This window comes from Alligator mississippiensis, chromosome 8 (assembly GCF_030867095.1).
Source record: "Alligator mississippiensis isolate rAllMis1 chromosome 8, rAllMis1, whole genome shotgun sequence".
Classification (NCBI taxonomy): domain Eukaryota; kingdom Metazoa; phylum Chordata; order Crocodylia; family Alligatoridae; genus Alligator; species Alligator mississippiensis.
The window spans coordinates 6,643,765-6,669,934 of NC_081831.1; the positions used below are offsets into that span (position 1 = coordinate 6,643,765).

The 26,170-nt window shown below is 40.3% G+C and overlaps 1 protein-coding gene across 7 annotated transcripts in view; it reads left to right on the forward strand.

Annotated features, from left to right (window-relative positions):
* Positions 1–26,170, forward strand: part of TEX2 (testis expressed 2) — a 118,906-nt gene that overhangs the window by 82,121 nt on the left and 10,615 nt on the right. For 6 of the 7 annotated variants that reach the window (XM_019494210.2, XM_006271217.4, XM_006271216.4 and 3 more), the window contains 4 exons: positions 1,355–1,602; positions 4,372–4,521; positions 8,715–8,814; positions 19,801–19,933. In XM_019494210.2, the coding sequence (XP_019349755.1) occupies positions 1,355–1,602; positions 4,372–4,521; positions 8,715–8,814; positions 19,801–19,933 (631 nt within the window). The remainder of the gene's footprint in view (positions 1–1,354; positions 1,603–4,371; positions 4,522–8,714; positions 8,815–19,800; positions 19,934–26,170) is intronic. The other variant, XM_059732056.1, reaches the window with a different exon arrangement.

Genomic DNA, 26,170 nt, shown 5'->3' on the forward strand with positions numbered 1-26,170 from the left:
TAACTGTATCTATTCTTTAAACAAATAAATAGTTTAGAATGCAGTTACACCAGTTACAAAAAAAGTGTCCTTAAAACTGTCTTGCTACTCTCGATTTGTAAAGAGCCAGCTGAAGTATTAGCTCTTGGAAAGCAAATCCAAACATAATCATGCAAAATTAGCTATTCCATAAGATTTTTATAGTATGTATGTATTAAAACTGATCTGCTTTAATTTTCTTTATCCTTGCCTCTTGTTGTGAAGATGTTCACATTTTTACTGGCAGGGTTCAGTCCTGTGCTCCTGAATGAGTTTTGTTTTTGTTTTGTTTTTGTAACTTCAGTGTACTTGAATGGTAGTTTTGTATTTCGTCTCTCTCTCTCCCTCGTTGACCCCCCCCCCCTCCCCCCAATCCTTCTGTTTTAAAATACCAAGATTTTTCTGTGGTCTAAATTTATGGTAAGATATTTTAGTTAAATGTAGTAAATGTTCTCATATAAAATTTCTCATTCCCAACTACTGAGAAATGTGGTACATGATTGGAGGGCTTTTTAATGGATACTCTAAAGCTGGGATCCAGTGTTTTGAAGTAGTTAATTAAACCAGTCTTTGATAATCATAAATTTCCTGATTTCTGAATCCGATCCTTTTCCCACCCATCTTTTCTCTATTAAAACTTCTTTTTTTAAATACATAGTTAATATGTCTGGATTGTTGCTTCTTGAACTGTAGATTCAAAGGTAGTATCGTTACGCATTTTTCCTGAGGATTTTAATTCCAATCAGAATTTTTAATTTATATGACCCTTATTCTTAAATTACAAGTTTAAACTTTGAACTTGTAGATACAGATTTTTTGTTGGTGGTCCCTTAAGTTTGTATTTCCCTTCAGCATTCCCCAGCACAGATAACTGAAAATCTAAGCTCGTTTTTGTAAGTAACTTCAGTATACTTGAATGTTAGTTTGTATTTCTTCTCTCTCTCTCCCCCCGTTGTGTCCTCCCTCCCCCTCCTATTTTAAAATACCAAGGTTTTTCTTACAGATTACCATAAATTTGGTTACATGTGGATTAAGTAACTCAGGAATTAATCGTCAGTTACATGTGGTGCTGATGAACATTCTAAATGCTTAATGCATTTTGAGTTTAAAGCAATCTAAACAGAAATACAAATATAAGGGAATGGGGAAAGGTGCTCCTTTGAACTTCACCTTTTATGAAACGAATTATACCTGTACAGTTATTTATCCTTCTTGTTAAATAACCAAGTGTCACAAAAATGATTGCTATGACTCTTGCTTGCTACTTCACAGTTTACCAACTATCAGGCAATCTGTTGTGGATGCTTTGTAATGACTGTTGCTCCTTTTGGTTTAGGGTTCTTGCCAGCACACAGTAGAAGCAATAGTCAGTCTGGGATGCTCACGCACAGCCGCAGCAGTAGCAAAGGAAGTGCAGAAGAAATTGCGTCTCTGCCTAAGCAAAAGGACCTGGGAGGCAGCGTGCGACAAAAAATGCTTTTGGACTATAGTATGTACATGGCAAAGTGTGTTCCACAGGAAAGTAGAAGTCCTTCCGTTAGTCCAGTCCCCAGTGCAGACAGCAGCCCTACTGCTGTGAAGAAGGTACTTTTTCGCTGAGATGTTTTTAAGGTTCACTTCCATTTTCAGACTATTGTTTGTTTTTGTGGGTTTGTAATGCATTTCCCTACATACAATAGAAGCATGTCAGCTTTGAAGCTTAACTTTATTTTGTTCTGAAAACTGACTTTGTAAAAATGGCATTGTGGGTGATCCATGACTGTTCCTCAGTAACCCAAATCGTCATATTTTGTTTTCTTATAAGGGTCTCTCTTGCAGCTTCCAGTCCTTCAGGCTCTATCTGGGATTGCTAAAGTTCTGTTAGCTCTTATGTGCTGTGGAAACTGGGTCGTTTTGTGTTTAAAAAAAAAAATAAAAAAAAAAATCTAGATTTTTAATACAAAGAAACTTTCTTACAGCTGTTTAGAACACAGTCTCTCAATATTTCAGAGTAAGAACTTTCATCATATTTGCTGCTAGATCTGTTAATTGCATTGGAGCTGGATATTGCCTTTTAAAAACTGAACAAAACTCATACCTTTGTATTAATAAGCATCTTGCAACCATCTTGGGATAGCTTTTTCTAAAAAATGAGTGGAAAAATATGGTAGATGGTTTTGACCTTCTGAAAGTTTAAATATGCAATTAATGTTATATGTTTTGTACTAAGACATGATATCACCAGAGATTTGTTTTAAACTAGAAATAATAGGTAATGTATAAAATGGCCATATCATTCTGTCAAAAGGTTTTGAAAAATTTCTCCAGGTAGATTGTTAGCATTTTCCTGGAATTTGGGTGTGAAAATTGCCCATGCATAGGTTTTTATAAGATGCCTTTCTTTAAGGTAATCATTTAATAAATCCAGTAATAGAACACATGCATTTGGAAGAACAACAAATCGGGTGTATCCTACATGAGATGTTTACCATGCAGTTGACTAATTCATTGTGCGGTAAGTGTCTCAGCATCTACATAAGTGCACGTACTAGGGTGCTAGTAGATGCTAGTACACAGCTAGTAAACTCTGCAGCAGGGTAATACTTATAAATATATGCACTTCCCTGCTGCGGAGTTTTTTCATGCACAGCAGCACATGTGTGGACTCTGCCCCAGCTGACTGGGACACGAGGGTGCTTCAGCACGGGGCTGTTCACCAGCTCCTATGCAGCACACTGAGCCCAGTTTTCATAGTAACCTGGAAGCCCCATCACGGGCAGCCTGCAGTTGCTGCAGGTATTGTACAGAAGGTCCTTACCCTGAAGAGATGTCACTACATTCCAAGTGGTAGGCCAGATCTAGTGCAAGAAGCATTTGTTTTAAGAACACTTGGGTGAAGGGCTGGCAGCATGTTTCTTTGAACTTCTTGTGAGTAGATTTGGAGGGAGGAGAGAATATGCACACCCATGTCCTCATTCATAGCCAAAATGTGTAATGTCCAAAGTACTTTCCTAAAATGCTGTTCCTTCACACTCCTGTGAATTAAATGTTCTCTTCTGGGACCCCTTTACTGAATGGATCCTCTCCCCCGTTCAGAGAACTTAAAGTACTGTGTCTTCTATGACTAGCAGGTCTCTGACATCTGACCTTTCACAACAAAAGTATCTAGGAGTCAACTGCTGAGTAATCTGAGCTGTAATTTCCAGTGATGAATCAAGAACATGGAGTCCAGGGATAAAGTGAAAAGACTGGACCAGTTTTTAATATTGGAAGTTAACCGAGAGGGAAGAGTTCAAGGAAAAATCAAATACATTCTTCCTGTTTTCAAGAGTTCTGACTCCCTGGATCTGAATTCTTGCACGAATTCAAACAGAAATTCGACAAGTGAAAAGAAATTGAATAAATATGTAAATACCAACTATTTCAGAAACCTTTCCATGTCTCCAGTCTCACACAGGCAAAATGTGTAGGTCCTTCCTAAAAAGTCATTCCATAACTGGATTTTAGGACTGGGGGAAGAACACACAGGATTTTCTTCCTAGTGTGTCTCATCTTCTCTATTGCTCTGCCCTTTTTTTTTATTTTTATTTTTTTATTTTATTTTTTCCCTGAGCAAAACTAAAAATGTTTAGCTAATTTATTTTTGTTTGTTCTTTGTTTTTTCCCAGATTCTACTAAAGCATGTGTGCGCACAGGAAAGAGCCTAAACCTTGGTTAAAAGTCTATCACCTAGGGGGCACACCTACATGTACCTCCCATGGCACAGTTGTTACTGCGCCTTCATTTAGTACTTGCTTTAGGAAGTAACAGCAATTATTGTGCTGTCCTGGTGGCGCACAGTTATTTTTAGCAGCTACATTGCTATACCAGTATGCTATAACGAGGTAACTTGTCACTACAGTGATGTAGCGTTGGCATCATGGTTTGTGCCTGCCGATGCTATGTTGCGATAGTGATGACCTATGTTGCCATAGCATGTCACTACAGCAACATAGCATCACGTGTAGATGTGCCCACTACATGCTAAAAAAGTTTAGTAATTTCATACCAAGTGAACATTGTTGCCAGGAAAATTTAAAATTATACCTATATGAACCATTGATATCACGAAAACCTTCCTCCATTGCTAGGAAAGCCCTTAAAATCTGTCTATGGTTTTGTCTGCATGAGGAAATGTCCTTATGTTAGCAAACACAGAGCCTAGAATTGAGCATGACCCCTGACAAGACTTTAAAGATGACAGTTCGTCTTTACCCTGAGGGTTTAACTTTGATAGTTAACCTATACTGAAATACTAAGCAGTAAATAGTCTGTCTGAACTGAGGATCAGATTCATTTTCATGGCTGAATGACCTGTTTTTTTTGTATTGTCAGTTGCCAGACACTCACCCTGTAGCTGAAGAAGAGGAACAGGAGGCATGGGTAAATGCATTGCTTGGAAGAATATTTTGGGATTTCTTAGGTGAAAAGTATTGGTCTGATCTGGTGTCCAAGAAGATCCAAATGAAACTCAGCAAAATAAAGGTATATCTCCTGGGAATTTGCACTTTCTGTTCCTAGTTTCAAAAATGTTTTCAAGACTGGAAATAAGATTTGCTAAAAATTTTATTTACCGGGCATTTTGGAAAATACATTAACTTTTTGAGTTAGCCTCCTGCGTCCTGTTTGTTGGCATTGTCATCCTTGTATTGCAGGATTGCCAGTCTTCCAGTAAATAGGAAGGTTATCAGTGAGATGACTGAGGCCAATTCAAGGTCCCCATACTCTGTTGATGCACAAAAGAGTAGGCAGAGACATGATGCAGAGTTTGATCTAGCTCTGCCACAGATTTCACAGATTCACTGGAGTTTAGGGCTGGAAGGGACCTTGTGAGATCATTGGGTCCAGCCCCCCTGCTCTGGGCAGGAAAGACTGCTGAGATCAGATGACCCCAGCAAGGTGTGCATCCAGTGAGACCTGAGTCAAGTCGTCTAGCCTCACTGCCTCAGTTTTAAAAGGAGGATTGTAATTGACTCCTTCAGAGGGGTGCTGAGGCTGAACTAGTGAATTTTTGTAAACTGTCTCTGATAGAGGTGAAAAGTGTTTTCTGTGTGTTTAAGCATAAGCATAATTGTGCACAGTGTATTAAGCCTTCCTGATGGGCAAAACTTGGGCTGTTATAAACTGATCAGCATACAGTGGGTTAGCATGTTGTTCAGCATGATGTTTGTTCTGTCACTAGCATTATAAGCAGGAAACAAAATGAAACCTGCTTTCAGAAATGGCATGTTGCTGGTAAGTGAGGGGCGGGGACCAGATAGTTGTAATGCTGCTTCATGAGTGCTCTTTGAATTCAGAAAGCTATTATGTAGGAGTGGTGGTCAAGGCAACAGCTGTCTATAGGGTGAAGGGGTATAATTGTGTTATCTAATACACAAGTTCATAAGGAGGTAAGCTTTTGACTGACTCTCATAATCTGCCTCTTGCATTTTCTAACTTCCAAATAACAGCAACTAATAACAGGTTTGTTCTTCTCCTTGTCGGGGGAGGCATTCATCAGCCTATTCCTGAATGTAAAAGAGGGAGTAGTCCTGCTGTCACAGCACTGGAGTTTAGCTGCTGAAAGCAGCAGAGAGATGATGCAGCTCATGCTACTGGAGCTAAGCAATAGCTTGACTCCCACCAGGGCTGTTTGCAGTCACTGGTACAGGGCATTTGAACAGTCTGTTGAAAAAAACTGGGGGGGGGAAGTTGGAATGGTAGGGACAAAATGCTGATAGTATCTCTAAATAGATAAGGTGGCACTTTGCTGAATTCTGCTCTGAGCTGTTTTTGCCTGTGGGCAGTTGGTACAAATTCAACTCATTTGTTGAACTGGGGATACGTCTGTGTCCAGGAGAGCTGCTGAGAAGCATGCCCTGCCCGCTTGCTCTCCTTGATTTCATGCCAGACCCCCAAAATATGGTATCCTGTGCACGTGCCAAAAACTTCTGTACTGGGGAGACGGAGCGTGTCATTGGGGAGTGTACTCAGGGTTACTCTTAGTTGGCTATGTGTTTATTACTTCTGAGATTTGGTATGTGCTGAAAGGGAGGATTGGGCTTCTCAGCAGCAGTCTGGAGCTTGGTATGGAGACAGTATAGATGAGCCCTTAGTTACTCATATCTCATGTGGGTTGGTGTCTTTATTAATGGTGTCAGTGCAGTCCCCAATGAAGAGGCGTCTAAAAACTAACCACTAAAACATGCCCTTGGATGGCAGCCTTCCTGGGGAGGACTAGAGATGGAGAACTGACTTCGGATTGACACGTGGCCCTTCCAGAAGTCAGGTTGGAGGCAAGGGCAGGGAAGCTTATGGGTTGGGGTTTGGAGCCAGTCTCTTTAATCGTGGAATCCTTTTTTCCCAGCCATTCATCTCCTCATGCATCCAGGCAGAAGTCACTGACAGCTTCTCAGAGCAGCTGGCTTTGCTTGGAGTCGTCTGCTTGGTGTCCTGGTCAGGACTTACTATCCTATGATCTGCCTCTGTCCCTGGGTGCATTTTGTCCCCTGGCATCTTTTTCAGTTCTGAGCTCTGTGGCAGCTCCCTTAGTTGAAGAGCAGGGATTTTGTTGTTCTGATGAGTTCCAGTCGCCAATCCAAGATTTGACTAGACCAGCACTATTTGTGAGCAGTGAATAAATACATGCTACTTGATACTTTGGGCTTGATAACCTAACCTGTGCAGGTAGTTTCCTTTCTTTTGATTCTTTTTGGAAGATGCTTGCTGAAAACACCTCTTCCTAACTCTACTACTTTTTATCTTAAAAAACTCTTATATTTTTTTGTCTATGCCAACAATTTTGCTTAGGATTATTTTAAATAAACTAGGCTGTTCTGTTAGATTACTCAAGAAGAATTTTCAGTGTGGTTTTGAAATCATTATCACTTACCTTTCTTTCATGGGGCCACTCCTCTATTAAAGGAGCCACTGGATAATTCTTTCTTGTCATCTCTGGTGCCAAGTGGTTTTCCCTTAAAGCCTCAGAAATGTATTTTCTTTGAGGAAATTGGAGGTTGAGAGTTTGGGGTATGACACAGTATCTGACTGAGTTGCTTCTGGGCTTGTGGCTCTAAACTACCCCTAAATGTCCTTTACGCTTCAAATGTTTTAGTCTTATTGAGTAATCGCTTTCTGGTTTTGAAGTCATGTATGCAGTGATGTACAGATTGGTTGCTCCCAAAGCACTGGTGGTGTCATGTGGCTTCCAAAAAGTAAAGGCCCCTACCATTGGGGAATAAGAGAACGTTGGCTAGTGGTCCTAGGGTGTTGCTGAAGTCATTCAAACCCCAAATACATGCTCATGGTACATCCCAGCAGGTCAGAACAGCATTCTTAACCCTCGTTTTTGCAGTTCTTGTACTTTATGTGACCTTTTATTGTAGCCTGATTTACTGCACCACCAGCTGAGAAGTCTCAACCCTGCTGAGCATTGTAATGTTAGGACTGCTTCCCTTAATTTGGTTGGCCAAATTGCAGGGGGGGTTTCATTCCCCCCCACCTTCATTTTCTCCTTATTTCCTCTAGGAATCTCAGCAGGCATGTTATTGCAGAAAATAATGTTTCTGCCAGCTTTGAACTCTGTAATACTATCGGTGATGGCACCCATCCAAACACAGCAGTGGCCTTCAGTCTTGGTATCAATCTATTCTGTGGTGCAAGCGGATTGCTATGTCTTGAGCAAAAGGCAGCATTATGCTGATATGCCAAATGCTACAAGAGACCTATCAGATTAACTTGATTTTAATTGCAAATGTACTTTATCACTTACAGAATTTTCCTTGAAACTGCTTTTCTCTCCCATTAAAACGGCTACTTAGCTCTTTTTATTGTGTCTGAGTTTTGGGGAGGAAAAGCAGGGAAGGATACAAGATGCGTGCACAGTGGCCAACGTGTAGCATAGGGCTGTAGAAGTTGCAACATAACGCATGAGCCTTCAGCACTGAAGATGCAGTTAAACTAAGGAATATGCCCCAGTATGAAAAACTGAGGATTCTGCACCATGCATATTGCTCATATTTGCAATTCAGTGTCTTTGCAAAGAACATTATCACTATAAAATCAATATATCATCACTCGACTAATTTTTACTCTAAATCCCTATTTGTTTGTTCATGTACGTATAGCTTATTTGGAGTGTGATGTATGATATAGGGCAGACCCCAGATTAAGGTTTTTCCATAGATTTAAAAAGTAAAAAACAAACTTTTAAGATATCAATTTAATGAAGGGTGTGCACCAAAAAGTGAGACATTAAAGAAACCCCAAAATGTTATTCCTTTTTATATATAGCAACCAGCCCAGTATCTATATTTTGTTCATGGCCAAGGCCTGCTGTTTGATATATTTTGCCTGTGCAGCATGCTGCACTGTATCAGTCATGCATTTTGTAGTCTGTTGACCTATGCTACAGGTTGGAAGTTCATATCAGAATTGAAGCTTGATTGGCTGAGCACATCTCTTAATTGCAAGGGCGACAAAAAATATCTTGGCCTTATGATATGGTAAACCACGCTCTAAACTGTCTCTTTGAAATAGAGGAATGTGGAATCCTAGAATTTAACCTCTGCATATAACCACTTTTTTATTTTTTGTAATTAAGCTAACTGTAAACCTTGGGTGTAATAGCTTTCCTGATCTTACAGAATAACTGGTTTCTTTATGGTTGTAACACTCATTTTTTCACTCTGTACTTCTAGCTACCATACTTCATGAATGAGCTGACTCTAACTGAACTTGACATGGGAGTAGCAGTGCCAAAGATCCTCCAGGCCTTCAGACCTTCTGTCGATCACAAAGGTAAAATATGCCTCTTAACTAATTGCTTTTCTTTTTTATTACTCAATTTTTTTTTTTTAATTTTCCCCTACACTGTTGTAATCTTGTAATGCTATGAACACTTGATTTGAATAAGCGGCTTAATAATGGAAAAAAACATTCATTTGTTATGCTTCCACTGCAGAATTGGAACCCTATCAAGTTGTAAATCTTGTTTTCTTATTAAAAAGTTGGCCTTCCGTGATGGTATTGATAATGCAGTAGACTCTGTTAATGATTAGTTTCAGCAAAGACCTGATATGCTTTGTGTGACTTGTTCTTCTCCAGTTCATTCAGCTTGGGCTCTAGGTAAGCTTATTGATATTAATAGTCTATTTGCATAGCGCAGTTCCTGCACTCACTCATTAACACAACACTACAGTGGGTGGGTATAAACGTTCCTTAATGCCTGTGTGACATTTCGGGGAATTTGTGTGCAAAATTACAAATTCTGTTTGATACCAGAGTGCTCTGCCAGACTTCATGCTCTGTCTTTGAATATGAGGTACAACTTCCTTCTCTCTGCCTCTGTAATGGATTGAAATATGAAGGATTGTGGGCACAGGAATTACAAGAGTAGGTTATTAAGCTTTGATCTTCCATTCGAATAAAACACCCCTGAGGGCGGGAGGAGAGGGAGAGATCACTGTTCCTCGGGGCACAACAGTTTTTTCAGGTCTGAACTTCAGCGGGGCAGGTAACTGGACAGATCACCTGGTGGGGGATATCTGTCATTTGATGAGACTGATCTCTACAGTCAGTGCCTCCCTGCTTTCCTCTAATATAGTGGGCTGGGAATTAGGAAAGAAAGCTGCCAGGCAACTCTAATCAGAGCGACTCCCATGAGTGTTAAGACAGGAGTACCTGCTGAACACTTGCTAGGCTGTTGCATTTGGTTCCCACCATGTCACACAAGCATATTTGAAGCTTCCCAAGGGTCTTGGTAGCTTCCAGCCACAGTCTCTGCCAAACTTCCTTGGTACAGACTCTCTTACTCCTTCGTGGAAGTAGGACACTGAATGACCCTCATTTTGTTCTGACACTGCGTTTATGTGTATCCTTAGCTTAATATGGGGGCAAAAGTGGCAAACAAGCCTCACAGTCCAAAAGAATATGGTTTGACACAAACATGCAGTCCCTGGTATCATACAATTTGTAAGCTTCAGAATAGGTTTCCCAGACCTTCGCACCAGTGTTTTTTGGAACCTTTGCAAAACCTCCGCATCTGCTTTAGAACTTGCAATAAACTGAGTACTAAGTAGCAGTGGTTCTAGCATCCTTTCCCTGTCCAAAGAAAATTACTTGTGTCCAATAGGAGAAACCAGACCTGACCGGTGTTCAAAAGCAGATGCCCTGACCTATGAAAATGATTCAGCAAAATACAATACCCATAAACCAGAAACAAAAGTACAGCACTGCTCTGAAAAGAGACTTTGTGAAAAGGAAAGCACTATGGGGTTGCGTGCTTATCTCAATGTCAAATGCCATTTATTTACAAGGTAAATGAATTTCCTCCTGCTAGGATGAGGATCTGAAACTCAAGCTGGGGTCTTCCTGGTTTGTTTCACCAAGGCAGTGTGTTTACAGGTCATAGCAGTGATAACTTTGGTGCTTCATGAAAAGGCAGTTGGTCCACTCAGACCAAGAATAGTGGAGTAACAACATTTTTTTTAAAACAAGTGTAGAGCCTGAAAGCTACTTGAATAGTAGCTAAAGAGAAGATATGATTTAAAAAAAACCCAAAAAACATTGGAGGGATGACCTGCTTTAAAAAAAAAAATGTAGAATTCAGTTAGGGGGATTAGGTGGGACTTTCTCCACCACCCCTCATTCCTATAATGTCAGAATGTTTTTTTTGATCAGCTCATTAGATGGGAAGTAGATTTCTAGAATAGTCATCGGTCATAATTTTCACCTGTCGTCTTTAGTAAACCTTTTTTCTCCCCTGCCCCTAGATCTTTTCCCTGTTTAACACTATTGGCCTATACAGGCCTAAAAAATGTGGTTGATGTAGAAGAGGCTTATTGAGCCCTGGGTATAGAGGCACCAATTGGTCTAAAGGGAACGTTCCCATGAGGAGCCTGTTGTTTACTACCCATCCACCTCCGTTTCATAACACTTTTAAAACCATTTCCTGACTTGCAGAGCATTGAGCAGTAGAGGCATCAGAATGAGAACTTTGTTCCAGCGGACACCTACCAGCCATTTTTTTTTAATTCAGTTGATCTCTAGACTGATTGTAGTAAGAGTTAACAACAAGGATTCAAAATTGCTCCATTTATAGGTCATTTGACCAGAGCTAACAAAAGGTTAAGGATCAAGTTATTTGTTGTTTTCACAAACTTCCCAGCAGAGAGACCCAGATGGGGGATATCCTGATTTTGGCATTTTTCTTAAATGCAGTACAGTAAAAGCTCTGTTATCCGGCATCCCCTGGGAATGGGGGATGCCGCTTAATCAAATATTCTGGTTAATCAAATGTGCACAGTCTGGTGCACTCCCCGGCATCAGTGTGCTGGGGGACAGGGAGGGAGGCCCCATGCAGGCTGCTTTGCCCTGGGCTGAAAAAGTGGCGAAGAAAAACTCAGTTCATGGCAGCGAAACAGGAAGTCCCCCGGAAGTGGTTTTGCTTTTGCCGCGTCGCTTGGATGCCGGTTAATAGAGTTTTCCAGCTAATAAAGTGCAGGTTAACACAACTTTTATTGTACTTTCACAATCCTTACTTTCCGAAAGCACTTTCATAAAACACTATCCCTTCTCCAGTGCTGCCCAGAGGAAGTTTTGGTATTAAACTAGTTAAAAAATTTTTGACCCAGAGTACAAGTGTTCTCTCTTACCAGTTTTACTTCCCCCTCATTTTGCTTTCAAGAGGTCAAGTGACTCTGTTGCACCAGCATTGGAGAAGTGGTGTGATGTGCAGCGTAGAAGATGCAGTCATACTGGTATAATGTATTAATCTAAATTTAGGACGTGGACAAATGGATGTTGGGAGCCACTTTAGAAAGGGCGGTGGGGGCCTCTTGCTCCGAACTGCACAACAGCTGTTACGTTTTAGTAGGTATGCAGGAGCTGGGAAGGACCCCAGTAAATATAGCGAAACTGCTCCAGTGTTAGCACTTCTTCATCCAGGGTTGGAGCAGCTTTGCTTACATGTACTTCCAGTCCACTTCTGAGTCTGCCGAGCAGCGTGCTGGGGCCCCCATGCCTCCCTGGCTCAGCAGTTGACCACTGGGGGACCCCGGTGGCCCCCCAGTCCCAGGAAGCACCTGTCACTGGTCCGCTTCTGGGTCTGCTGCTGAGCGCCCTGGGGAGCCCCCTGCGCTTCTATGGGACACTTCATGTACCCCAGCATCGCAGCATTCCCAAGCCGCCTGCTACCTAGAGGTATGTAGAAAAAACATGTCTGTGTCCGAATCGCCGAAACTTTCTGAATTGATTTGGAGGGATTAAAAGGTCCTCTGATTCAATTTGGATTCAGAGATTCAGCCATCAAATTGAGCCAGATCTTTGCCGAATCAAATCAGGGACCGAAGCTTTGCACAGCGCTTTTAGGTATGATCCCAAGCTCAGCAGTAATTGCTATGAAGGACGTGTTCCTTCTCTGTTATACCAGAGACCTGTGTAATTCTTTCTATAATTTTGGCTTGTAGTAGTATCAGAACCATTAATTCATATAGCAGCTAGAAATCACGGCTACTTAGTAGCAGCCTTTTATTGTCAAAATACTGTTCCTGAATTAAGAAGAGGGGGAGGGGTAAAGCTGATTAAAGTCATTCTGAAAACTGGTTTCTTGCAAGATGGACTCAATCCTTACATGAGTCTTCATTCATAAAAGTGATTTTGTAAGAGCTTTAGGATTAGAAGGGAAAGGATAATTTGAGGCTTTCAACACTAAATCAAAGAAATACCTGGAAACCCAATGCACACATTTTTGTCTATGAAATCCAATCCTGTTTACATTTTAATAATCCAAACTGGTGGTGATAGCGGAGAGGTTTTAATAAAATGTTTTCCACTTTGTGTCCACTGCCAAAGAGCATTAGCTACAACCTGTTTTGGAAAGCAATTTCAAATGTCAAGAAAGTAAGAGTACTCATAGTAGAGAGATCTTTTATTAGACCAACAAGATTTTTGCAAAAGTTTTTCTTTAATTGCAAGCTTTTGGGCACACACACCCTTCATCAGGCATTGGAGAAAATATTTTAGAAGTTCTCCTGGGTAGAAATGAAAGTTCATATTTCATAGGATTTCACGGGGGAGTCGATAGATGGAAAACTCCTCTGGGCAGTCAGTTCATAGCTGGTATGATGCCTCTCACCTCTTGTGAGGATCTGTGATGATGCAAATTACTTTGAAACAAAGGCAGGAACAGGATCTTCATTCAGGACACATTTGGATGCTTATCTTGCTGGGATCCTATGATCCCTGCTGACTTCCTGCCCCTGGGCAGGGGACTGGACTTGATGATCCTCCGGGGTCCCTTCCAGCCCAAATGTCTATGAAATCTCGGGTTTCAGGTGGTCACTGTTGCTTCCTGCTTGGGAAAATATGAAGATTTAATTTTTTAAAAATCAGCTAAACTGTAAGGGCCCTTTTACATGTGCTCCAATGCATTCTGATTAGAACGCTTTGAAGCTGACTCAACTGAGTCTGCTGCAGTGCTCCAATCACAGCGCCCCAGCGTGCTCAAGTGTCTTATGTATTTAGTGTCCCCACGTCTCAAAATGGCAGTGGGGGCGCTTTAACTAAAGCTCATTGAAAGAGCTTTAATTAAAGGCCCCCCTCACTGACATTTTTTAAATGTGGGATGCTGAATACATGAGATGCTGCTGGTGTTTTAAATTAAAACAACTCCTGAGAGCTGCTGTAATTTAATGTCCTGTCCTGTCCTGTCCTGTCCTGTCCTGTCCTGTCCTGTCCTGTCCTGTCCTGTCCTGTCCTGTCCTGCCACATTGCCCCCTACTGATCATGTGTATAGATGCCCTAACTTCCTTAGAGCCCAAACTTGTAACAGATGATTTATCCCACTCTACCTTTTCTTGAGCACAAGTGCCAACATTCACAATTGCAACTGTAACTGCATGCTTGGAAAAAGTTTGCCTCTGAATAGACGAGGGGGGGAAATAAAAATCCATCTACATAAAACATTTGGAAGAATCTTCAGCTCCTTGTATCTGTCTAATCCACTGAAAAATTAATTGACAGGTTTACAGAGCAGTCTGATCCTATAAAACACACAATACTACTGATAACTTTCTGGTATTGTGCCCAGGAGCAGCCTATTCAGTTCCAACCTGTATGATCGGATGATGCTTCTTTTTGTTGTTGTAATCTAAACAGTCCTCAACAGCTAATTTGCCATCTAAAAATAATCTGAAGTGTCTGGGTTTTCAGTAAGGAAGACTTGCTAAATAATCACTTATTGACTAAAGTGCTCATGAGACTTTATTGGATACTCTACAAATCTAGGGAACTGAACATAGAAAAAGTTATAAATTTCACTGACTATAAATCTGTTGGGTTGGATTGTGTCAAAGTTAAGGTGATGTCAATGGGATGTTGTGCTGGGGATCACAAGGTTTTATGTACACATTATGCTCCCAATGCGTAGGTGTGCCTATAAAGTAAAATGTCACGCGGTAATTGAATACGCAGTGACTTGTGTTGGTGGCTGTTTGCAAAAGTTAATTTAATAGTTGAATTTTTTTTTAATGATGTAATGCTTCATGCTATAGGAGGTACATTCAGAACATGTCTCAGAATAGAAAGGTTTGGCCAAGTTTCTGGCATAGTTGCATATGAATTTGAACTTAAGTCAGGTTTGACAAAATAATGAATGCCCAAATGGAGTTTGTAATAAACAGACTGTATTCAATTTGGATTTGGTCCGAATCAAGGACAGTGATTTGATTCATTGATTCGGATCACTGTCTCAGATTCAATTAGGCCGAATCCAAATATGAAGATTTGATGCTGATTCAGAGAATCATCAATTCGGGCATAGACACAGCTTTAAATGTTTTTTGTTTTTGTTTTTTTCTACATACCTCGAGGTGCCAGGCGCAGCTCGTGAACGCTACAATGCTAGGGCAGATGGAGTGTCCACAGGAGTGTGGGGGGACTTCTGGTCCACTTCGTGATCTGTTGCCGAGCATGCTGGGGAGCCCCCCGCACTCCTGTGGAACGCTCCATGCGCCCCATCATCGCAGCATTCACAAGCCACCTGGTACCTTGAGGCATGTAGAAAAAACATTTAAAGCTGTGTCTATGTCCAACTTGCTGAACCTTTCTGAATCTATCCAAATCGATTTGGAGGGTTCTGATTTGATTCGGAGAGATTCAAGTGTCTCCTGACTTGATTTGGATTCGGAGATTCTACCACCAATTGGGCTGAATCAAATCGGGGACCAGAGCTTTGCACAGCCCAAATGTACAGTACTCCTCATGCCTCTGCTGTATGTGCAGTCTCACATTTTTGTTCTATTTTACTACCTTTCCATTATTCTTTTGATAAATCGTCTCCTCCCTTTTTATTTCTACTTGGATTGTAATTACTGTGGGACAGCTAGCTTTTCTTTATGCTTCTCTGCTAGTCCATGGGCTGTGGGTCCTATATAGATAATAAAGCATAATGGATATTTACATAAAATGGTCCAGATGATTTGAATGAATTGAACTACCTTTATGCTTTATGACACGCATACAAAAGATTTTATTACACCTCACTGTCTCAGTAGCTGGTCTGATGACGAACACAGTGTCTACAGTTCTTATGCAGTAAAGTCAAATTGTCTGTGTTCACTTAGTTGTGCGAGTCCTTCTGCGTCTGATCACCCTCTTCAAACCCCTTTGGCCCTTGACTCCCATTATCAGTGTTTCTGGCCTTTCAAATGACTCTTTGACGTTGCCATCTTTGCGTTTCCATGCTGTGCTGAAACATTGGTGTTGAGGAAGGGAGTGCCTCATGCCATTCAGCCTGCCACCCACAGAACCCCATGGCCAGAAAGAACAGATAATTATATGGTATCCAAAGCAGCGTTGCTGCGTATTTCTGCTAAATGGAGAGGAAGTGTTCTGCTCAAACATTCTTTCATTGAACTATTTTATTTATAGTTCAGTGAAAGATATATAAAATCTCTTCTTTTAAAATAACAATCTAAAATAATACTTGCAGTCATCTTTTTTTTTTCCCTACACACACATGCACATGCACGTACAACCTGTATCTATAGATCTCTAGCAACTCTACCTTGAATTGCTCCCTTTGTAGTTCTGTTAACTTCATTGTGGGGAATCAACATAAATTATGGAAGAATTGGAACCCAAAACCTATTACGATCTTGCTGTCTGGCCCACTTTGATACTCCTTCTACATCTTCCCTATTCCAGATGTGAGAAGGATTCACATACAAATAGGTGGCCAATAAGTTTTATGTTCTATGCAAATACAATTGCATTCTGCTGATGCGGTTCTCCACAAATGTCAGATTTATCTCCAAAATTCTTAAGATGAAAATGGTTATGATTTAGTGTATAGCATCCGAAAGCTCACTCACTGATATTATTACAACTTTCCAGAAATGTTTGAACAAGATAAAACAATACATGATTTACAGTCAACACTTCTTAAATTGTAAAAGCCAACAAAAGTTCACATACTTCTCCATTATATTTGTCTTTGAGCTAAGTTTTTGTATGCTGATTATCAGATAGAAGATTTTTTTTTTTTAATTCCACTTTTTTTTTTAATTGTAGGAATCCACATTTGAATTATTCAGAATACACTAGGGCAGCCAAATTTGTGTGTACTACATTTCTAGGTACTTTAAAGTCATGAGACAAGTCAAATGAGAGATTCCTGTTTTGTTTTGATTCACTAGTTTGTTGATGACCTGAACTGCATTTCAGAAAGACTTGTGATCAATAAGTCATCGCTGAGAGTGTCTACATGAGACACTAAAAGCTCAGTAGACTAATTCTACTGCGCAGTAGCACAGTGTTTGCACTACTGCTAATGCGCAGTAGAATTTGTCTACGGTGCATTAGTGTTACAAAAAAAAGTGTGCACCAGCACTACTGCGCAGAAGTGCCAATTACAGCACATTTAAATTAGTGCCTGTTATTACAGGTACTATACTTAATGTGTCATAATTATGGTGCATTAATGCATACATGGACTTGCACACTGAAATGCTGAAGTTATTCCAGTTTTCTTTTGGCTGTATTTATTAAGAGAATGCCTGTGAATAAGCTGTCATTGGAAAACATTTTTGTCATGTGTGAATTTCTCAGTAGGGTCGACCATAGGTAATTTTGCACTTCACATGAGCTTCTCAAAATCAAAATGCTGAAAGACAACAGGACAGAATGCCCTGTTTTTATGCTGTTTGATAGTAGGAAATCACTTCACAAAGCTTGCCAGAAGATCAGAAAATAGTGATGTACTGCATTTGAAGAACTTTCTCAACACCTCACTTTGCTTGACTCCAGGCAGCAGACATTCTGTTCATGAGACGTTTTGCTTTGGAGCTGTTGTTGATGGAAAAAGCAGTTTAGATTAAACAGCATTTGTTCCAATGCACTCATATACTGCAGTGTTGCTGTATCTTCATCAAGGCTCAGAAATGACTTTGTGGTGATTTTAAATTGTACCACAACAAATGCTGCTCTCTGGGTTGTTTTTTTTTATTGACAATCCAATTTGATTGAATTGTTAAATTTTACTTGAGCTGATTTCTTGTTAAAACATGATTGAAGTCTGGAGCATGTCGACTCACTGATTTATCTTTTAAAAAGTTGCTCTCAGCTGCTTAGTGTATGGGGACTCTGGCTTGTAATGACCTTGTTAATTTTACCATCTGAAACTTGAGAGGATAATTCTGTATCAGATGGCATTTGTGTTCTTGTTTAGTAGCACATTGTGAAACCAGTCTGAATTACAAATGGCACTGCTGGTAAATCAAGAAACTCACTTTCAGCATTATTTCTAGTTGTATAAGGATAGCATATTTGGTGGACTGACAGCTGGCCTTCCACCTGGTGGGACTGGAACCAATACATAGCATTTCAGATCTGCTGATTTATGTGTTTGTAGAAAGGTTTGGGTTAAAAAAAATTAGATCAGTCAGTACTCAGTAACAGCTGCTTTTTAAAGACTAAAGAATAAAAATAGAATATCAATTATAGCATGTCAATTTATGACACATCAGAGGTGCCTATTATATACTGCTATTGAAATGTAATGAAATGTTTAAAAAAAAAAAGCATTAATGTAAAAATCAAAGTTCAAAGCCGTTTCAAAATTTTGCAGATTTTTTTTTTAAACCCTTCTGAACTAAGATTGGTAAAGATTTCCTTGTGGAAATCTGACATAGTTTAAAACAATTTAAAAATATATTATACTTCTTTTTCAAATATTTTAGAGAAGAATTTCCAAGTGTCAAGTAAGTAGAGGGATGAATTATCTAACTTTATTTTTAGTAAGAGATTTATACAAAATTAAGAACCAAAGTACAGGTAGCACTATACTAGTAATTTATCAGATAATTGTCTTGGTATTTTATTAAACTACTGAATGACAAGTATCAAGCAGGAATGTGAACTACTGTATGAAGACATGCCAGCCTGGTCTTTCCCTGCCCTAGATAGCTGGCAGGAGGTTTTTGCAAAAAAAAAAAGTCAAAATTACCTGCTTCACCTAGGATGTTATCCATCCTTTCAGTTATCAACAGAGGGAAAATTATTTGGTTCTGATGGAAATTGAGATTTGGTATTTAGGGGCTGCACCTTTGGCCACCTTTTGAGGCAGCAGTGAATACTTAAGCTAGCAAGAAATGCTTGAGTAACCAAAATGTGGCTGCTGCATGAAACTTGAACAAATACAGGCTGTCCCTTGTAGGTGTCAAGGGTTCCAGTGCAATTGGAGTTCAAAATAAATTGTAGAGCTTTAAATGTTTTAACAAAGGAATGCTTATGAGGAGGCATCAGCTTGTGTTTGTGCAAGGGTTTTTTTCACAGTGAAAAATGGATATTTTTTTCTGAGTCGTGTTCAGTGTCACCTGTACCTCTCTCCACAGAGACTTTTTATTATTTTTTTATAGCCCTCTTTAACATCACCGTAGGTTTCCATGGTTGCCATGCATTTAGGGAAGAAGGACATATTCCTGACAGTGGTGGCTACAAAAATCTAGGTCTTCAGCAGTTATCTTGGCTGTAATAAATGGCCACATGTACAAAACGAATGGAATGATTAGAACTTTTAGTTAAACATTGCATTGCTACAGCTTCTGTCAAGTGATGTCTTTGGAATGAAACATCAAGGAAAAAAGGCACTTTTTTACATGCTGACTTGATTTAATCCAGTAACGAGCTTTAGTTAAAGCACCCTCCACCACCACTTTGAAATGTTGGAGGCTGAATATATGAGACGCTGCGGGCACTTTAATTAGAGCAGCTCCCAAGAGCCACTCTAATTGAAATGTCCCCTCCACCTCTCTACCCCAGAGCACATGTATGCTTGCATTTGAAGTAACGATCAAACATTTTTGATACTGCTGTGGCTTAGATCAAAATATTTTTATACCTCCAAGTAACATTTAAAGGGACACCTGTTCATTCAGGGACAGTATTTTTCAAGTTTCACTTGGCTGTAGACAGTGCAGGTTTTTCACTTACCAAAATGGCAGCATTGCCATTAGCATTCATTTTTCTAGCACTGGGACTGTCTTCATAACTGAAGATTAATATAAATACGAGGATCTGCTTTAAAAAGTGATGGAAAGGAAAATGGGTATTTCCAAGCTTTTGCAATTTGGAAAACGTATGGTGGAGTTAGTAACATATGGACATTATCATTTTAAAGTGACTTTTTTGCTGAATATGATGTAAAATGATTGCGTATGTTGCTTCAAGTTACACTGTCATATTTTAAAGACAACGTCTCTCTTTTTTTTTTTTAAACAATTCTAGGGCTTTGGATTGATTTGGAAATATCTTATAATGGGTCTTTCCTAATGACCCTGGAGACCAAAATGAATTTGACCAAACTTGGTAAAGAACCTCTTGGTGAAGCACTGAAAGTTGGAGAGATTGGCAAAGAAGGGTAAGACCTTGATGCATTAGAAAGAAACCAGCTGAGCAATAGTGAAATAGAGCTAAGATCTACCTTCAGGTGTGCAGGCGCTGCTTCATTGTAGATCAGACAGATACGTGTACAGTACGGATTTGTGGGCAGAACCTGTCCTTGTGGCTACGGCTTTTTTAGAACCAGGCAATTGTATTTGTTTTTTTTTTATCTGTTAGTATTTGATTATTTTCATAAAACTATATTTAGGAAGATAATATGCTTTATATTTAGGCTTGGTAAGGTTCAATTTTTATTGGTAAATGTTGATAAATGGCTATTTCAACTTGAAATTTATAGAAAGGGGACATAATAGGCTGTGGTGCCTGGACAGGCGAGTTCCTGCTAAACACCAGCTAGAGGCTTGGGGTGGGGGGCACAAGTTGGCAGTGTGCATGCGTGCATCTGTCCCTGCTTCCCCAGCTCAGTGCCAGCCAGCTGGGCCCTCCCTTGCAAACTCAGGTGGGAGCTGCCAGGAAGAGCAAGCCACTGGCTGCAGGGGGTAGATACTGCTGCAGTAGCCTGAGGTTTCCTTTTTAGGGAAAGGAGGGTGGAGGGGCCAGGAGGCAGTAACTGCTGTGGGACAAAGGAAAAAGGGTGCTGAGCTTGATGGTGCTGTGCACAGGGACTGAGCAGTGGGCTAACAGCCTGGTGGCACAGCAGCTTCCCCCGTGTGTGCTGGATTGGAGGAGGAAGCTGGTATATGTGTGTGTGTGCGTGTGTGTGTGTATGCGCGCGCGCGCATGCATGTGTCTGTGCATGCACATCCCCACACCCCTAATTTGTGCATTTCTGAAAACTTAAATTGATTAGAAATCTAAATAAATGCTTAAAAATAAACATCCATTTTAGCCATTGAAATTATAAAATTAAAAAAATTGAATTCTGCCAAGTCTCTTAAATTATGCTTAATTATGCTAATTTTTCATATAATTAGATACTAGATTTTGATCTCGATGGGCTTCCACTTGGATTAGGGTTCTCTAATATTGCTAAAGCCTGAATTCTCTACACAGGTTAGAAATATTTTCTATATGTGAATCTTATTTTTAAATGATGAAGAATAAGCTTTTTTTAAGATCCATCTAAAAAACAGGTTTTAAAATTAGTAATGTTTATATTTAATAAGTGGACTTTAAACCAGACCACTTTAAAATCTACCTGTAAGTCCTGAACTCATTATTCTGTATTTTCTGCTAGGAAAATTCCTGATATTGCAAATGCCCAATTTCTAAGAAGAAAAATCTCAGTGCATTTAGAATGTGCGCTTAAGGGTCTATATTATGTTGTGCCCTGTTCTGTTCTTGACACTGACAGATGCAATCCTTCATTTCCTACTTAGTTGCCAGTATAGGGTCAGCGTAACTCCACTGACAGTCTGTTCCATCCTAGCCATGCAATGTAACTTACCAACCAAGCTCCAATTCCTAAATGTACTTCAATAACTGGACATCAAGTCATTAATCCGTGATGTTGAAGATAATGTTAGGATTAGCTAACTCTCAAAGTTCTTTAGGTCGTAGATAAGCAGCCAAGTCCTGTCTTTGTTTAGCAAATGGGGAAACTGAGGGGAGAGGTGAAGCTATGGGAAAACTGGAACCAGTTCAGTTTTATGGCATCCCTCTCCATTCCTTTTCATTATACAATTCAGTTGCAGCTAAGTAGTCATACTGTTCTCTGACAGTAGACTTGAACATACTTAAAAATTTCAGGCACAACATTTCAAATGTTAAATAAACCTTTGGCAAGGTCTCAGTGTCTTAATACTTGCCTAAATCTGGGCACGTCTACACATGCAAATGCTTTAGAGTAAACGCACCCCAGGCAGGTGTCTACACATGCAGGGAAGCAGGAGCAGATTTGCTGCTCGTGGCAGCAGTCCGCTCTCGCCCCTGCTAAACCTGCATCAGCCCCCTGCAGCAGCCAGGGGGAGCTCTAGGCTCCTTCTGGGTGCTAACTGGGGGCTGGCAGAGAGCACAGGGCAAGGAGATGGCTCATTGATCCCTGCCCCCCAGGAGCTGCCTGCTGCTGGGGTGGGCTCTGCCACTGGACCCTGGGTGGGGACAATGTCTCCCTGCCTCAGCAGCAGGGAGCTCCGGACTCCACAGTGGGGACCACAGAGCTGAAGCTGGGAGATTCTTATCTGATCTCCCAGCCTGACGTCCCCACCCGGGCTCTGGTGGTGGAGCCTGCCCTGGCAGCAGGCTGCTCCTGGGGGCAGGGAGCAATCTCCTGCCTCCTGCTGCCCAGCTGACCGTGAGCACATTTGCTCCCAGTCAGCTGTCTACATGTGCCTTACTGTGCAGTAATTGCTGCCAAGTAAACTTACTACTTGTACTTATTTACAGGTAGCAAATTTCCTCTGGATTAGAGCCAGTTACTGTGCAGTAAGCACCTGCATGTATAGACGGTGACGCTTACTGCACAGTAATTGGCTCTAATCTCAAGTAAAGTGTATTGTGTAGACGCATGCCCTAAATCCCAGTTATGATTGAGGATTTGTCCAGTCTGTCAAGTTTCTTCCCTTGACTAGATGTATCTGGTTATGGTAATCCAACTAATACAGATTTAATGTGGAAGGATGACTGCCTTCTATGTTACAACAGTTCAGATGCTTGTCAGTAACTTTGCTGTACTGAGTGAATACTCACTTCCATCTTTAAATGTCTAATCTTATAGCTTTTTTGTTGCTCTCCTATGCTTTGAAATACCTCCTAGTTGAGCTGGCTAGAAATTACACACACTGTATCTTATCTAACTTATATCTGTGCTATTTTCCTTTCATTTCTTTAAATGTGTTGGGACTCATCAATCTGTGGATTTGTATTTATCTGGTGAGTGGTATTTGTCATATATCCATCTTGTTCTAGCCGTGGCATGTTGATCCTGTTTGTCCTGTATGAAACCATTCACTGGGTTTTCTTTCACTAAATGTGCTTACTGGAAAAAAAAGACAGAAAACAAAATAAAAAAAGCTAAGGTCACAGGTTACCTTTAACCTGCACAATCAGTGTTGCTGTTCTTCCAGTATCTCGTTTGGCACCATAGCCTGGTATAAAAACACCATTGCTGAATCATGGGAAGCTAAAAACATTCTTAAGTGAGTATGCCCTGAACCAGTGTCATTTTGCAGTGGAGTCAAATTTTAAGTAGTCACAGGAGCCCTAGAGCTCTGATGGTTCAGGGTAACTGTTTTCCCTTCCAGCAGCAGAAACTAGAATGTTAAAATAGTAGCTAAGGAGAAATGTGCCAGCCCTGGACAGTCGGTGGTCTCTGATCTGGTTCGCAGCCACAAGATGACAGATCAGCAAAATAGTTGTGCAAAATGTATTTATTTTCTTACTATGTGAATAAAGTTGTCAATTTAATATGAATTGGAGCTAACTTGCATCCCCATGCCATAGGCTTATGAAGTACATTAAAGTGATATAGTGGTGCCAGATTAATTTTGTATTTGTAAAAGGGAAATTACAGATGAAAATATTTAATGACCTGAGTTTTTTAGTGCTGCACTGATGTAAATCCAGAGATACTCCATTCAAGCAGTTGGGCTGGCTTCTGCTCCATTGCACTTATTTAAATACATAGGGACTTCAAGTTCAAAAAATTGTTTACATCGGTTTCATTGACCACTGAATGTGACCCAAAATATTAAATGGACGTTTTTCAAGGAATTGTAATCCCTTTTCCTGTTCCCTACATAGTAAGTGAGCAGAGGGGAGAAACTCTTGTGGAAAATAGGTTCTTCCTCCTCTCTCTTTTGCTTGGCTTATCTTTTACAATAAAGAAATCACCTTTAAAATGCAGTAGACAAACACAATAATTTCATACTTCCCTTTATTGTAACTTATTATAGTTTTGAATTCTAGCTCAGGAATCAGCCCTCAGCAGAGTAAATATTAATGTCGGTAACTGGGCAACCTATCCTTTGAATTCGGAACCATGGTATTAACTAAAACTGTATTACCCCCTCAGATGGCCTCTGCACATGCAGTATGCTCAGGGCCAGATGTTCCTCAGTTTTATTCAAGGATACATCTAATATGCTTTAATTTTTTTTTTAGAGTAGAGCAGATACCATGTAAAACTTCAAAAAAAGTTTCATCAAAAGCATGTAGAAAATATTAGTCTGCTTTTTTTAAGGTTCTGTTCCATGAATTTTATCTTAATTCATCTTATTAAAAATAACTCATTGAAATATTTGTTTGGAATAAGTCAGAATAATTGCCATGACAAAGGAAACTGTATTCCGTGCTCTGAGTCAGTTTGAAAGCATTTTATCATCATAATTCATGTGCATATTTTGAAGTACTGGAAAAATAAGATGTTGTAGAGACTTGTCAAATTGTTAAGATTTGCTGGCTTGGAAACAATATGCACATCTGCCTTTGCTGCAGTGGTAAAGAGGCAAGCTAGATGTCATTTCTTTCTTATCTGAAGAAAGGCTTCTTGCTAGGTAACTAGTTGAGCTCTAGAACTTGGCGAGAATGATGAAGCATGAGGAGAAGAAGGCTACAGATCGTTTACACCGGGAATATTTGGTCACAATCGTGTTGCCATTCTACACACACCTTTTAACCCTTCTCTGCTGGAGGAGGAAAAATAACTTTTCAGGCAAAACAAGATAGAAAAATTCCTGTATATGTTGAATGGAGAAAGTATAGGTTGAAAACTTGCCAATTAATCCTGTGGGAATGGGAGTTCCCGGAGGTGTGATGTTACTTGTAGAGCCTGTTAGCCAGGGTTATGTCTCATTCTTGGCAGAAAAAGCATTCTTTGCTCTAGAGGAACCAGGAATATATATCAATAGTAAAACAGGCAACAATAATTCTCACTGAGCTGGTGCAGTCTCTTTCACCTTGAATTTTTTTTTTCCTTCCCCAAATAACTTTACTGCTAACACAGTGCTTCACAAATACTCAGTCCTCATAATGCACCTGCTATGCTCCAGTTTTGCCAATGAGAAAACTCAGTGGGTTTTAAGTTTGAGACGGAGGTTAAAGCGAATGCCTTAGCATAACAGTGACCCATAGGCAAAACCAAAATTGAAACTGCTGGACTAACTGGCTCCCAACCCTATATTTGGGACCACACTGTATAGGAAACGAATCATTTTAATTTGGTCTTCCCAGGCCACTCGCCAGCCATCTTCTGGTGGTGTTTGAGGTTCGGGTAACCTCTGTTTTGCTTCTTTTCACAAACAAATGGAGAAATCCCAGGGCACCTATACACATACATCGAGGCTGCTCATATGCACTGTAATTGCAGCACGTCAGAGCAGACTCGAGTAACTGAGTCTGCTGGAGCATGGTAATTACCGTGCTCCAGCAGACTCCAGCATTGTCATCATCCTTAATTCAGGCTTCAGTTAAAGTGCCCCCGCCACCATTTTTTGGTATAACGCTCAGAGCGCTACAGCCTACATGCCTATAATTAGAGTGGCTCTTGGAGCACATGTATAAATGCCCTCAATTTCTTATGCAGTCCCTGTGGGAATAAGTGAAACACTAGACTGAATCTACCATTTACTTTAGATGCCTGGAGTCAAATTGACTGGAGCACTAACAACAACAAAAGCCAGCATCTCAAACAGCTGGATAAAGGCACCTGCTTCATTTGGGGGCAAAAACCCCCAAAACAAACTATTTAGTTTTAATTGCCTTCAGTCCTTCATATTAACAAGCTTTATCAGTATAAAGAGAGCTATTGAAATTATCCAGTCTGTTTTTATTATTGTTCCTATTGCATTCTTGTTTTGGATGGACGGTACTGAAGTGTGCTGGGGTACAGTTTGGTTATTTGTGCCCCCTCCCTCCTCCCCCCAAAACATGAGGCAACCCTCCTGTGGCAATCCAAGGGAGCAGTATGCTATACAGCTGCCTTACAAATAAATTACCCTAGCAGGTCTCAGAAATGTGTGTGCAAATGCAGTCAGGCTAATCCAGGTTGAAACTTGTGGCGCATTCCCGTATACAACACTGTTCCTGTCTGCTACAGCACACTGCAGAAAGTGCAATGGTAGTTCAGTAAAATCCTACGCTGTCACCTCAGGACCAACGCTACAGCTCCAGCATACCTTTCCATCATAATCACGTATTTGACACCACTCCATCACCAAATCTGATAAGGTCTTAGTAAAGATGGCTGGTTAATTTAATGCAGAGAAAATGTGTGAGTGTCTTAGCTGGTAGAAATCTTTTGCTGGTATAAGTTACT